The sequence below is a fragment of the Anopheles funestus genome, chromosome 2RL (genome assembly GCF_943734845.2).
Source record: "Anopheles funestus chromosome 2RL, idAnoFuneDA-416_04, whole genome shotgun sequence".
Classification (NCBI taxonomy): domain Eukaryota; kingdom Metazoa; phylum Arthropoda; class Insecta; order Diptera; family Culicidae; genus Anopheles; species Anopheles funestus.
Window position 1 is genome coordinate 30324531 of NC_064598.1, and position 13048 is coordinate 30337578.

A 13048-nucleotide genomic window follows, 5' to 3' on the forward strand; every position below is an offset into this window, starting at 1 on the left:
TTCATTTCGTTTGTTGTTTACGCATATATTTCGATATCTCTTTTTTTAAATTTGATACAGACGCTAAAATAATAATTCGTAACAACACTTATCTTCCCTTGTGAACTAAAATGCGTTTAGTTTATACATATGAACTTTTGTTACATTAAAACAAAATTGAAAGACAACTATCACTTAAAGCAAAACACCCCTATTAATATTCTATTGTCTTGAGAATGTGGGAATCAACATAAACTACGAGATGTCCATTGACGCCGGCACATGATAAGAATGAGAAAAGGATTTTAAAATACCTACAGTTGCAGTTATTAATGAAAAAAAAAAAACCACACACACACAGACGTAGTTTCCTCACACGTTGTATGCTACCGAACGCAAGCTGACTAAATCGCTAAAGCTCCTAACAAATGCTCAATAAACACCGTGTTTTGTTCGCAATCCCTACAAGCTGCGTATTCCCCCCGCAAGTGCTCTGCTGCTGAGTTGCTAAACCTTTTCTGCACTCATTTCCATGTTTGTTCATTATGTACATAATTTATGGAACCCATCTCACTAAGCTGTGTACTGGTATAATCTTAGAAAACAACTCAAAAAAAACTAGTATACACATCACTTTATACAAAATATCTTTCGATAGGTAAACAGCGCTCAAATGATGCTCTCGCTAAAAACTAATAGACTAAACATTTCCAAAACTCATCGAACTGTTTGTTAAATTTCACGGTACAAACAAGGTGCTTGATTCTTAGAATCGCTCGGCAAAAGCTTCTATTATCTTGCAAACCTATTATGGTGGCATTATTACATTATGTTTCTATACAAATATATACTACTTACATACTTTCATAATTTGCCTAACAGTGTTCACATTTGCATCACCGCCGATTGCAAGTTTATCACCTACTCGGTACGCATGTTGTTATACCATTAATCACTATTTCACGATTGATATAGATAGCTGCACAGCAACGGCCAGCGGTAAACACGTGTGCCCCTTCGTGCACGTTCAACAAAAGGACTACATGCGCCGTACGACTACAAACAGCCGGCCCATTCATATTACTTGTTGTGGTTCGCTACTGTTTTTGGTGCACCCTATGCTAAATATTAAATAACTACTGAATTTTGCTGCCCAGCGGATGCAGTCGTCCCGCTACCTCCGCTCGTAGCAGTATTGCCGGCACCAGTCGCTGTTGTGTCACTGCTAACACTTTCCGCGAGCTGTTGCGATTGGTCGACTTCACGATACTTTCGGAATGTTCTCCACTGACCCGTGTTGTAGTCGAGCGTGATGAGCGACTCTACCAGCATCAGAGCTGTCCTATCGTCTTGGTGCACTTTTTCCTAAAAAAAAAAGAGCGAAACAAACGTTATTTACATTGCCAAAAAAACCGCACCATTGCGATTGCCATTGCGCTAGCTTCACTTACAACACTTTCATTTAATTTGATGGTGACGATGTTTTCCGGTGAAGGCCTAGGATTGTTTCGATAGCCAGCCATGAAACCGATAATTATAGCCTTTTCTAATCGTGACACGCAGTTAGCCCGTTTAAACATATCGTGTGCTTCCATGTAATACTTGCTCTGCAGAGAAAAACATACAGCCATATTGGTTAAAAACGGCATTATGGCAACTAATTTTACGAATCAGTTTTATTTAGACTAACTCCAATGCTACTTACGGATATTGAAAGTCCTTTCCGACCGCCCGCTTGTTGCTGCTGCGCTTGTTGTGATTGCTGTTGCTGTCCACTGCCTTGAGACTGCTGCTGTATCGTAACCGTAGTGCCCTGCTGTTGCTGCTGAACCTGCTTCAGTTGGGCACGCTGTACCTGTATTTGTTGGGTTTGGCCTTGCTGTTGCGGTTGCTGGACTAGCTGAATAGTAGTACCGCCTGTACGCTGTGATCCCGGCGCCTGGAACTGAATCGTGTGTTGTTGCTGAGCCTGCTGCTGTTGCTGCTGGGGTATTTGCGTGATAATCGTACGTTGGCCTGCCTGGCCGGCAGTAGTTGCCGCCTTTAGCAACTGCTGCTGTTGACCGGCGCCCGCCGTTTGCTGAATCGTTTGCACTAGCTTTGGTTGACCGCCTGGCCGCTGAATAAGCGTTATGCCTTGCGGCAATATTGTTTGCACATTGTTCGCGCCACCGACAGGACGGAAAATCACCTGCTGCTTTACCTGCGGCTGTTGCTGCTGTTGCACCTGCTGCTGTGAAATGTTCGTTATCAGTGCCGGTATTGTTGCACCTTGCTGTTGCTGCTGCTGTACCACGGTAGTGCCCTGCTGTTGCCCTCCACTGGGTTGAATTACGACGGGTGTTAGGGCCGGAATATTTTGATGCAATGAGCTGGTCGGTACCAGTGCAGGAATTTGGCTCAGCTTGGTTTCCGACTCCGTTTTGATCAGTCCTGGCGGTCCCGTCAGTATTGTGGCACCGCTTAAACCGGACACGTTTTGCAACGGAATCTGTTGATACACGGTGTTGCCCGATGCGTCCACTGTTTGTATAATGACACCCTTTTGATTAAGCACATTCGACACATTGGCGGCATTCGTTACGTAGTAGGTGTTTCCTTTAACATTCGGCGGCATAACCACTTGCGTGTACTTTGGTTGTTGGCCGACTGCAGCTGCAGCAGTAGCTTGCAATGCTTGCTGCTGCTGTTGCTGCTGTTGTTGCTGCTGCAGCTGCTGCTGATGCTGAAGGATCTGGGCGACGGAAGTGGTCATACCAGCCGTCGGCGGGTTTTGCGCCGTAATTGTGATCGTTCGCTTCTGGGGCACTGCTGTCGGTGTAATTTGTAACTGATTCTGTTGTCCTTGCTGTTGTTGCATGGACTGAATGTTTAGTATCGTTGGCTGGTTTGAACCGGCCGGAATCTGGGTAGATATTAGTGGCGGAATATTTTGCATCAGCTGGTTGTTATTAAGCGACACTGTAGGGGCTGTTTTAATTTGTACAATCCTTGTCTGCTGCGTAGCCGACTGTTGTCCTTGTACTTGTATTTGTTGCGATTGCTGTTGCAGCAATTGTTGCTGATGTGGCGCACGTGAGATGGTTGTAGTCAAGCTAGGCGTTCCAGCGGAACTGGCGTTCGAAACTATCCGCTGTATGTTAAGCTGCTTTCCGGGCGAGGTCGTATTGAGAACGTACGATGTTAGTGGCGTTTTTTGCTGTATTATTGTAGCTCCTCCGGCAGCTGTTGTCGTGCCGGGTTGCACCTGCTTCGTAGTGAACAGTATATTTCCACCACGATTGATAATGGTCGTGGATTTTGGAATGGAAGCGTGCAACGTTCCGGGAACGATCGATTCAGACGATATGATTTCAATTTTCTGCTGCGCATTGGTGTTGCTGGTGCTCGTTACTGCTGCAGCAGCTGCCGCAGCTGCACTGATCGTTTTGCCTGTGGATTTTTGAATTATCTGAACACCACCCGTCGAGCCCGATTGCGTTTGTAGTACCGATTTAGCCTGTTTCGGTGTCAAAGGAACAGTTCGCACCAACGATGGGGGCTGCGATGATAAAGTGACCATAGAACTGCCAACCGTACCGGCTCCAACACCGCTGGGTTCCGTTTTGATGACTGTTGCTGATATTGTTTTCGTGGCAGGATATGCCAATGGTGGTGGTGCCGAACTTACACTTGGCACCGCACTAACCGGTATAGTAACGGGTGTGGATAAACTAATGGATTCCGCCTTGATGTCTTTCATCTCAACCTCTTCCTCTTCATCGACCACTGTAGATGTTGTCTGAGAGGGCGTTTGTTGTTGCTGAGATTGCTGAGAAGTTGTTATTGTCGGTTGCGTTTGTTGCGGCAGCCGCTGTGGCGGTTGAAGCGGCGTCTGGGGGGAAGGTGTTGGTTGCTGCTGTTGTGGTTGTGGCTGCTGAACTTGGGCTTGCGATGTACTGGATGCCACAGACGTTGACATCACACTAGAGGACGCATCCTTGCTGCCGGACGTGGCAGGCATTGGTGTTGCAGGCTGACTATACACTGTCGAGGGCGCAGACAAACCAGCTGCATAATCGGGCGTTGTCGTAACCGTTGGGCTGGATGTAGTCGCCGTGATTGTGGTCGATTTCGTATCGTTTGCACTTTGACTCTGTTGTTCCGCAACCTTCTTTGCCTGTTCTTCTTTCTCCTGCTCTCGTTTGCGTTTTTTCGCAGCCGCATATCCTAACGGTTGCTCGCCGATCTCGAGCAGCTTGATACCTCCGTCTTTCCTTCCGGCTGGCGTTCTGCTCATTGCCGGCCGCGTTTGACCAGGTGTAGTCGGAGGTGAGCGAAAGCCACCGGTAGGTACGCGTGATGGGATACCTTTAAGGGGTGTCGTATCGGTCATTTTCCGTGGAATGCCACGCGACCGTAAAGGCACTGTTGGTGCAGATATCTTCTTGAGGCAGCTCTGTGCATCGGAAGACTTTTGCAGCAGCTCCGCACGCAGGGCGGCACTTTTCGGTTTACGCTTTAACGTAAAATGTTTCACTGGCGTTGCTTGCTGCCCGACCACAGAAACAAGCGTCGATTTGTTGAGATACTGGCATTCCAGGGGAAGCATACCGAGATCGGCATTTTTCACCACCAACCTTCGCAATTCGTTGACCATGTCTGTGAAAATTGGGCGCGTTTCTTCGTAGTCTGAGATTTCCGTGTTCAAAGACCCAGTAGTCGGGAAGGTTTTTATCGTTTCTGCTATCATGGACACCCATAGTTCTGAGTCGAGACCAGCAACTTCAATTACTTCCTCTAGTTCGGTTTTCCACTAAAAAAAACGTGCAAAGAACACAAAACATTAGTGAGATGGAAATTTGTTGTTATAACTAAACACTATTGTTCTCGGCATACACATCAGAAAACAATTATCGAAAAAGGATTTTGAAATATGACAGGTTGCCGTCGCTATTTTGTTGTTGTTTATGTTACACATCGGAACACACACGCACACAGATGCACACCAAAGCAGTATGCTTTCCTGCTTTATCATCACTTGATCACTGAATGGGCAAGGAGGGACAGAATCAATAACCATGACTGCCTTATGAAAAACACACTACACATAAAAAAAAACATTAACGCAAATTCTATTTGCCCATTTTCCGAAAACATTGGCTTTTTCTCCGCATGCAACATACAACTTTTTTCAGCGCGTACTACCACTGACGCGCTTGCAACATCAGCATTGTGTGTTTTTTTCCCACAGTACGCGCGACCACAGGTCGGCGCAACGTTGTCGTCATGAGCTCGGGACATCCCTTTCGCACACGCTTACCTCTTCGACGATCCGTCGCGGAATTTGGAAAAAACTTAACAGCAGTTTCAGCTTAACCTGGGTCTGTAAATCCGGAAAACACTCCTTGATGTTCCTTAGCACTTCTTTATTCAATTGAGACGTAATTGAACCACTTATCCATGAATCATTTGATGTACCAAGCTTATTGTGGAGCCACAGAGAAATGTCGCTATCCCGCACGTTCGCCATCTTGAAAAAAACTGATGCCGAATGCAGAGATGTGCGTTTTCCTACCCTGTTTCATACACACACTTCTACAGCCACAACCATTTGGCAGCCAGCTTGTCAATCTTCGGCACAGATCGGCAAAGGGTAACGCTTGGCGGACAATGGTAACGCTCAAGATTCATACAGCCCTCGTAACGCGTTCAAGGCCAACGGTTTTTTGACGGATCTTTGACGTTTGGCATGAATCAGCGTCACAAGTAAAGAAAAAAGAAACCAGCTCCATAAACAATTGGCGTGCTGATCAATGTTTTCGTTTATTTTGTTGCGATAAGTTAGAATAACGTTACGAAATTAGTTTAATTTCATTGCAGAGGCTTACAATGAAGCCGATTCAAGTGTTAGAACTGCTGGTTGTTCTACTGTACGGTGGTAAGGAACTCGTGTTGCACGATCAATTGCAACAGGGCGGGGCTGCCTATTGGCTTCCATTGTCTATACATGACGATCCTGTTGATTGCTTTTTAATGATATCAATGTTCTATTGTTTGTTGTGTTCCCGATCATTTGTTTTAGTGTCTTACGTTACGGCGCGGTCCAATTTCACCATTCCGAAAATTCTTCAAGGATCATGGTTTTCGTGGGAAACCGGACGACCTACGTTGACCGTACTGGACGATCACAGCATGTCGGACAGGGGCGAGATTATTAATATGCTGCGCGAAGGATCGAACTACACATTCATTTTCCAAGGCAAAAAGTGCTTCCACTGTGTGCACGCATTTCCTAGGACGCTAAACATTTTCGAAAAATACGAATGTAAGTAAATTTGTCAAAAGCCAAAGCAATGTGGTGTATAACGTTTGTACGACGCACTTTCAGCCGTATGTGTGACTTTGGCGCAAAACGACGAACCTACCATAGAACGAGTGTGCCGTGGTTCAACCGATCAGCAACTGATAACGCTATTTAACGAAAACTACGTCCCCGTCAATTGTCGCTCCTCGCTCGAGGGCGTGTGGCAATTTGCGTATCAGAACCGTTTCCGCTTCACAGGCGAATGTGACCACCCGGATGCGAGAATACATTCATGCCAGCAGGCCGGAACGCAGTTCTTGATATCGAACGAAAAGTTTAACATCACCTACAAGCAGTGCATTGGAATGGCGGAAACATTCAACGGTGTGGTAGAATACAGCTGTTTGGGTGATTGGTTCATCGGCAAAAATCACTATTTCGCCGTGGCGAACACGAAGGAATCTCGAAAGGACGAAAAGTATCGTTGCTTTTTGAAGAACCGTGACGATGATCTGTACCTTGGCGTATCGATCACGGCTGAGTGTAACACTCTGAAGACGGTAGAAAAGTCTCCCGAACGTCTAAGAATAACACCAGTAAAGGCGGACGTTATCGAACCGGGCTGTCGATTCCCGCAAAATTTCACCGGCGAATGGATCAATACTGCCAACATCGATGGTGATGTGAAGATTAACGAAACGCACATTGTGGAAACGTACAAACCAGATCAGTCCCGTTACCGTCGCACAATCTACGTGTGTCGGGAGCAGCGAGATACGCGCATTATGATGGCCCGCCTTACAGTGGACGGTTGTCAGACGGATTACGTATGTTTCGACTTTGTCCCTAAACATCACAACATTATTCGCTATCGGCGTGGGCTTGCCGTGATACAGGACGATTTTTCAACCGTTTGCTCCTGGAAACAATTTCCCAACAGAGAGGAATGGAATTATAATTTGCTGTTATCAGCCAAACCCGTTCCCATTCGATGCCCGGTGGCAGGAAAGTTTAACTTCACACAGAAAGGTGAAGCGCCCTTCAAAACGCGCATTCTCGGTGGTGTGACACTGAGCCCTCGGCCGGACATACGCTGCAAGCAAAACATATCGGACTTTTCCGTTTGTGACGGTGATCAAAAGGAGATGAGCATCGATGCGGACTACTGCCTTTCGGTGGATTATCTTGGACGACCGATCGATATCTATAGTGATCCCGATTATCGTATGAAGTGTATCGGGTATTGGCAGGAAAATCTGAAATCTTACCTTATCACATACGACGATCTGGATCCACTGTCCAAGTATCGTTGCTGGGTGTACCAGCGAGCGGATTTAAATCGTGTGCTAATGTCGCAGGCGGTAGGCGCGTTTTGCGATATCAAGCAAGATGTTACGTCCTGGAACTATACCGAAGGTGCAGTGGTGGCCATCGACATGACGGAGTATGAGCGCGAAAGGGACCAATGTCCGATGCACTTTGATGATGGAGAAAACCCTTGGCAGGAGACGGAAAACTTCATCACCGTTTTCCCTTGGGTGATCTATCGCTCAACTGCAGCACTCAGTAGCACATTAACGTCGTGTCTCATCTCTTTAGCAGCGGTCTGTTTGAAGGTGTTCTTTTAGAAGCAATAAGAATCTCTTTTCTCTTGACATTACTGTATCTTTATCCGTCCAAAGTTCACGTACGTGCGTGTGCTATGTGCCTTCATTCCATCCATAATTATAAATGTAGTACCACTTGAGAATAAAAAATAAAATCAAGGATAGTGACGTTACTACCTCACTTTTAAAATAAGTTCATTAGCATTTAGTCTTACAGCGCAATCCGGCAACATTATCTATTTCCGGTTGCTTAGTTATTTTTAGCAAACACCGTTTGGAGGCAGATTTTGCTTAAATGTAACCGCACTGGATGTCGGAGATAAAGTACAATTGAAATGCAAATTTTCCTCTTGCTATAACAGTTACAAAGCAGGAAATAAGAACGACTCGACATGCAAATAGTTTAAAATTATTGTTCCCTGTACACAAAACATTGCATCACGATATGGCCACAATCATAACGCGGAAGAAAACAGTTTGGGTCGGAAGTTAAACAACTCGAATTATGGTTGTCTTTTTATATTACATTACTAATTCACATTAGTTTATCCTTTGCTTTCCCTAATTTCAACACAATTTCTAAAGGAAGTCTCCAGCTTGAAATCATCAGATAACAAAAAGAATTCTTTAATTCCAATATAAATTTTACAATTTTTTGAATCCAAGATTTAAGTCGTCTGTTTGTTATCACTATTTTCATAAAAAACATTATTAATCCTGGACTATTTCATCACAAAATGTTATGAAAACGTGTGGTACTACATACAACAAACCATAACAATTGTAAAAAGTATTATTAATTGCATTTGATCGACGATAGTATATTTAACAAAAATAACGCATTTGTTTAAACGAAGGGTTATTTGACCCCCAATTTGTGTTTATGGAAATTTGACGTTGCGGTACCACAGTGAAGCATTTTTTAAACGAATTTATAAGGATTAAATTGTAAACAGAAGAGCCATTTTACGCTCGCACATATTATCCAAAGCTTGGAAAATATGTTCACTTTATAAATCGTTCCTTTTTACAAGTTGTTTAGAAAAGATTTTTTTTTTAATTTCAATCAATTTATTGTCAAAGGCGTTTAAATGCGAGATGAGCTAACCTCTCCGATACGATACTAAGAGAAAAGCGAGTTATCGCTGTCTCACTCTATCGCTCTTGTTGTTTCTATTTCATTGGGTTGGAAAATTAATAGTTTTTCCTGTTCAATCAATTACCAAAAGCTGAAACAGTTTCATTGTTTTACCATGTCTTTATGTCCCCTAGTGACAAAACAAATACACCACGCACAAGGGGGGAGTGCATCCAAGTGTCTGCAATAATGTGGCGATTTGTACGTCATGTTCAATCATGGGGTCTTGGCAGGAGCACCTTATCCCCACAACAATTCGGTGCGCTGAGTGTTGAGCGGTAAAAGTTGCAATGGATCTGGTCGGCCATTCATTCGCTGGCGATTGGAAGGAACGGCTATCGCGTTTCGGTGTTCATAGTGAGTTGTGTTTAGAGGTACCTCATGTTGCTAGCGCCGTAGTGTTTCACCTACCGTATCCAGATCGTCGATGAGTGCAGACGGAGTGCGCATTCCGTGTACGGTTAGGGAAGCGATTTTCGTTACTGCTTCTACGTGCAATACGGAAGTGAGAAGCTTAGTAATCGAGAATCGAAAGGAGTAAATCTGCGCCATGCAGTTATTGAGGATGCCCCGTACCAGACTGTGATTCGTTTTCAGTGTTGATGTGCATTTACGAAAACAAATCTCTCAGTCCGAAACCAAACAGTACACACCACTAGTCCGGATTTTCATAGCGAAAGTGAGTACAAATTACTCGTACATATGTGGGGGCTAGATTTTGTCCTGTTTCAAACGAAAATTTGCAAAGCATTCGTCGCACGGGCAAAGGACGAACAATCATAACAAAGCCCTGTCAAATAGGGCTAGAACAAACGAGTGAAGAAGAATGCAAGCACAGAAACTGCAGTGTGAAGAGAACAGCATGCAAAAGTGTCAAAAACGCAGTACTAGAACGAATGAATGAGCACCGTACAATCGAACGGGATAATTTGTAAAACTAGAGGGAGAGCGAGAGATACACGTCCCAAACAGTGTGTGCGAAACGGAGAGCGCCAATAGCACAGTGGGTGCATACGTGCTAGAGATGCCATCAGTGTCAAAGTGTGACAGAAGGAGAGAGCAAGACAAGTGAATCTGTGGTCACAGCTGAGCGAAGAAAATTGTCTGCATAATCACACCGACCAGAACGGGGGAATCAATTGCAACTGACCGATAGTTTCGTCGGACTGCATCATCGTCCTAGATCCTGCGGGTGATTCACTCCTGTTCCTGTGTGTGTGTGTGTCATCACTTTTGTCGAGTCTTCCCTTCTGCACACGGGATTTTGGCTAAGGTAAGCAGCACCGCTTATCATCTTGTGTGTCGTTACGGCTGCCCCATTCATCCCTACGTCATATCTCACCCCTCCGGTGCTTTCTAATCCCTTCCACCGTTGCCTGCTGGCGGTAAGTTGACCTCACCGTCGTCGTCGTGAACGTGAACGGTTGGACAAATGTCCACACTCGTGCGATTACTTAACAGCCTCACAATCGGCCCAGCTGATGAGGAAATCGCGCTCTCCATCCTTGCGATGCTGTTGGCCTTGGTGTGTTGGTAGTGGAACTGGTACTGATGGCGCAAAATATTCGCGCCATCGTCATTGCAGATTCCCATATCTGAGGGCACGGTGTTGTCGAAACAATGGTCAGACCCCTGTCACAGCTTGCCGCGGGTTTGCCAGCAACGTCCGACCAACGTCATGGATGGCGCGTGATACCGTGCGAAGATTGGCACTTCATCTACGGGGATGTCCTCTTCTATTGCATCATATTGCACCACTATGTGCATGGTTCGTGCTTTGTTTGTGTTCTTTTAAACGTTCACGAATTGATAAGCTGTGGAGATCGTTTGGGAGGATATAAGAAATAATTTTGGAAAAGATTTTTTTTTATCATTGTAATCAGCATTTACATGTTTCGAAACAATTGTTTTATGTTTGATAAGTAATGCTTTTTGTTGTCTTTTGCATATTATCCAAACACGTGTTGCGGCTTGTTCATTGTTGTTCAACGTTTAATTTGTTAATTCTTCTCACACTTTTATGAACTACTGTAGATAGTTGTTTAATTTTTTTAATTTAATTACAAACAATTATCTTTTAGTTTTTTCTACAAATTAAAAATATTCGTGCAATTGTTATACTTCTTGCTTCGATCGGGATGTGAGCACTACCATGAAATTTAAGCTCTAACATTGGATTTTTTTTCCCGGCCTATAATTGTATCCGTCCAATGTCAACAGCTTTCCATTTTGCTGTAGTTTAGTTTCTTTTTCAAATTTATTCCAACAATTTTAATGAGACAAATCAAGAACGAAAAGAAAAACAAACATTAAACCAAAAGCTATTGCTTATCACATGACCATATGCTCCGGAAGTTCAATCGTGCACCTCAAGGCTCGCAAAAGCGGAATGACCTGTCCGGTTTTTTGTTAGTGGTTATTCCATCGCTTGTCATTGGAACCGTTCCAAATTCAATAATCGTGCATCGTGCGCACACTTGAGCCTCTTGGGACCCCCCCCGGGGCGGCGAACACCCGATATCAGATGCGTTTCAGTTCCGGGTTGGCGTACCACCATCGAGCAATTGCTACAAGAAACCGGTCGGTCAAACCAATTTTCAAGATGTGTCCATCGATTGTTTACGCTCCGTTGATGGTACCGAGGTTTGAAAATCTTCTATTTGAAATATGCCACGTGGATTAAGTAGAAGCAGAAGCGTGTGTCTGTGTGCTGGCTGAAAGGTCTGGGCCGATCATGTCCAGTGACCACTGCCAACGGGTACATGTATATATAACAGAAGCGATCCGGATGCGGAACCCGCCTTCCAACCAAGACAGGTGACGCAATAGTGAGTTCGGAGCAGAGACGTCTGAGCACAAACAATAAAGCGGTAGTTGGGGAAAGGTGATTAGCATAAATAGATCATTTGAAAAGTTAAGGAATAATACACGTAGCACGTGTAACAAACGAATACAAAATAACGTGCTTCGTGCATTTGCTGTGCTTTGGCCACTATCTACAATCACTGCAGAATTAATTTTAGTCCACATAAGATTTGTATGTATGTTATAAAAAAAACTGCAAACAAATTTAAAATAACAATATCTTTCAAATTTAGCAAAAACTATACTAAATGAAACCAACACCACTCTCCGCAACAAAAAAAAACACGGATATGAAATCTTTATTCGATCGGTCAATTTACTGATGATCATTCCAATTCTTTATGGCATGTAAGGATTGTTGCTTGTAGTGCAAAAAAAGCCTAATCAACAATAATCGAAACAACGCGCGTTTGTACCGTTACTGCACTCGACCCTTTCCTTCTTGTTACCCCCTCGAATTACATCACCAATGCGTGTGGAGCACGGTCATTAAAGTTTCGACCACAACTTCGAGGCCACATTTCGATGCACGATCGATGAGATAGACTGTGAACCACGTACGCCTCATACTCTGGGGTGCGTTGTCATTAACCAGCGATCAATCGATCCGGGCCGGATGATGCGGTTCGGAGCTGTTGTCACTTGGACCACTATCGGCTTAAAGCTTAAGCATTCGAAGTGTTTCCGCACCTGTGTGTTACCGTGACTTGTTTAAAGGATGCTCTTACACTGCGCAAACCACCTTTGGAAGCCAAAGGGGGAGAAGTTTTGCACACTGACCCGCCTTAGCTTAAGCCAATCGAGCATGATGGGTTTTTTTTTGTCGTTGTTTGCGATTTTGTACACCCGATGAATATCAAGTTAACATATCATATTTCATGCCTAATCTGGCAGTTTGTATGCAGTTTTCGTTTCTAAGAATTTGTGAGGAAACCCCAGCATATGCAGCTGAAGGAGGGTGTCCATGTCTATTATAAATAGAGCTGAACACTTGACAAAGTATTAATAGTGTACGTTTGTGTAATGGGTTTATCTTATCATTGCTACAAAGTGAATTCCCAATCCACTTCAAATCCAATCATGCTGAAGTGAAATATGTATAAGTGTAATGGCATCATATTTATCCATAATTTGTAATCCTCATTTTGTTCCCATCTTTATATACGATATTTA

General features: G+C 44.1%; 3 protein-coding genes across 3 annotated transcripts in view; 2 read left to right on the forward strand and 1 right to left on the reverse strand.

The window, feature by feature from the left end:
* Positions 1-26: 26 nt before the first annotated feature.
* Positions 27-5506, reverse strand: LOC125765764 (negative elongation factor A). The gene is made up of 4 exons (XM_049431219.1): positions 5282-5506; positions 1685-4774; positions 1431-1586; positions 27-1344 (listed from the first exon to the last, which is right to left on the reverse strand). The coding sequence occupies exons 1-4, from the start codon at positions 5489-5491 to the stop codon at positions 1108-1110; spliced, it is 3693 nt and encodes a 1230-aa protein (XP_049287176.1). The 5' UTR covers positions 5492-5506; the 3' UTR covers positions 27-1107.
* Positions 5507-5702: 196 nt separating this feature from the next.
* On the forward strand, positions 5703-8065 carry LOC125765789 (uncharacterized). The gene is made up of 3 exons (XM_049431261.1): positions 5703-5899; positions 6044-6286; positions 6350-8065. Exons 1-3 carry the CDS (start codon positions 5851-5853, stop codon positions 7891-7893), a joined length of 1836 nt encoding a protein of 611 aa, XP_049287218.1. The 5' UTR covers positions 5703-5850; the 3' UTR covers positions 7894-8065.
* A 927-nt stretch (positions 8066-8992) lies between these two features.
* Positions 8993-13048, forward strand: part of LOC125765774 (3-hydroxy-3-methylglutaryl-coenzyme A reductase) — a 34020-nt gene continuing 29964 nt past the window's right edge. The window contains exon 1 of the mRNA XM_049431237.1: positions 8993-10283. The gene's annotated coding sequence lies outside the window, so the exon portion shown is untranslated. The remainder of the gene's footprint in view (positions 10284-13048) is intronic.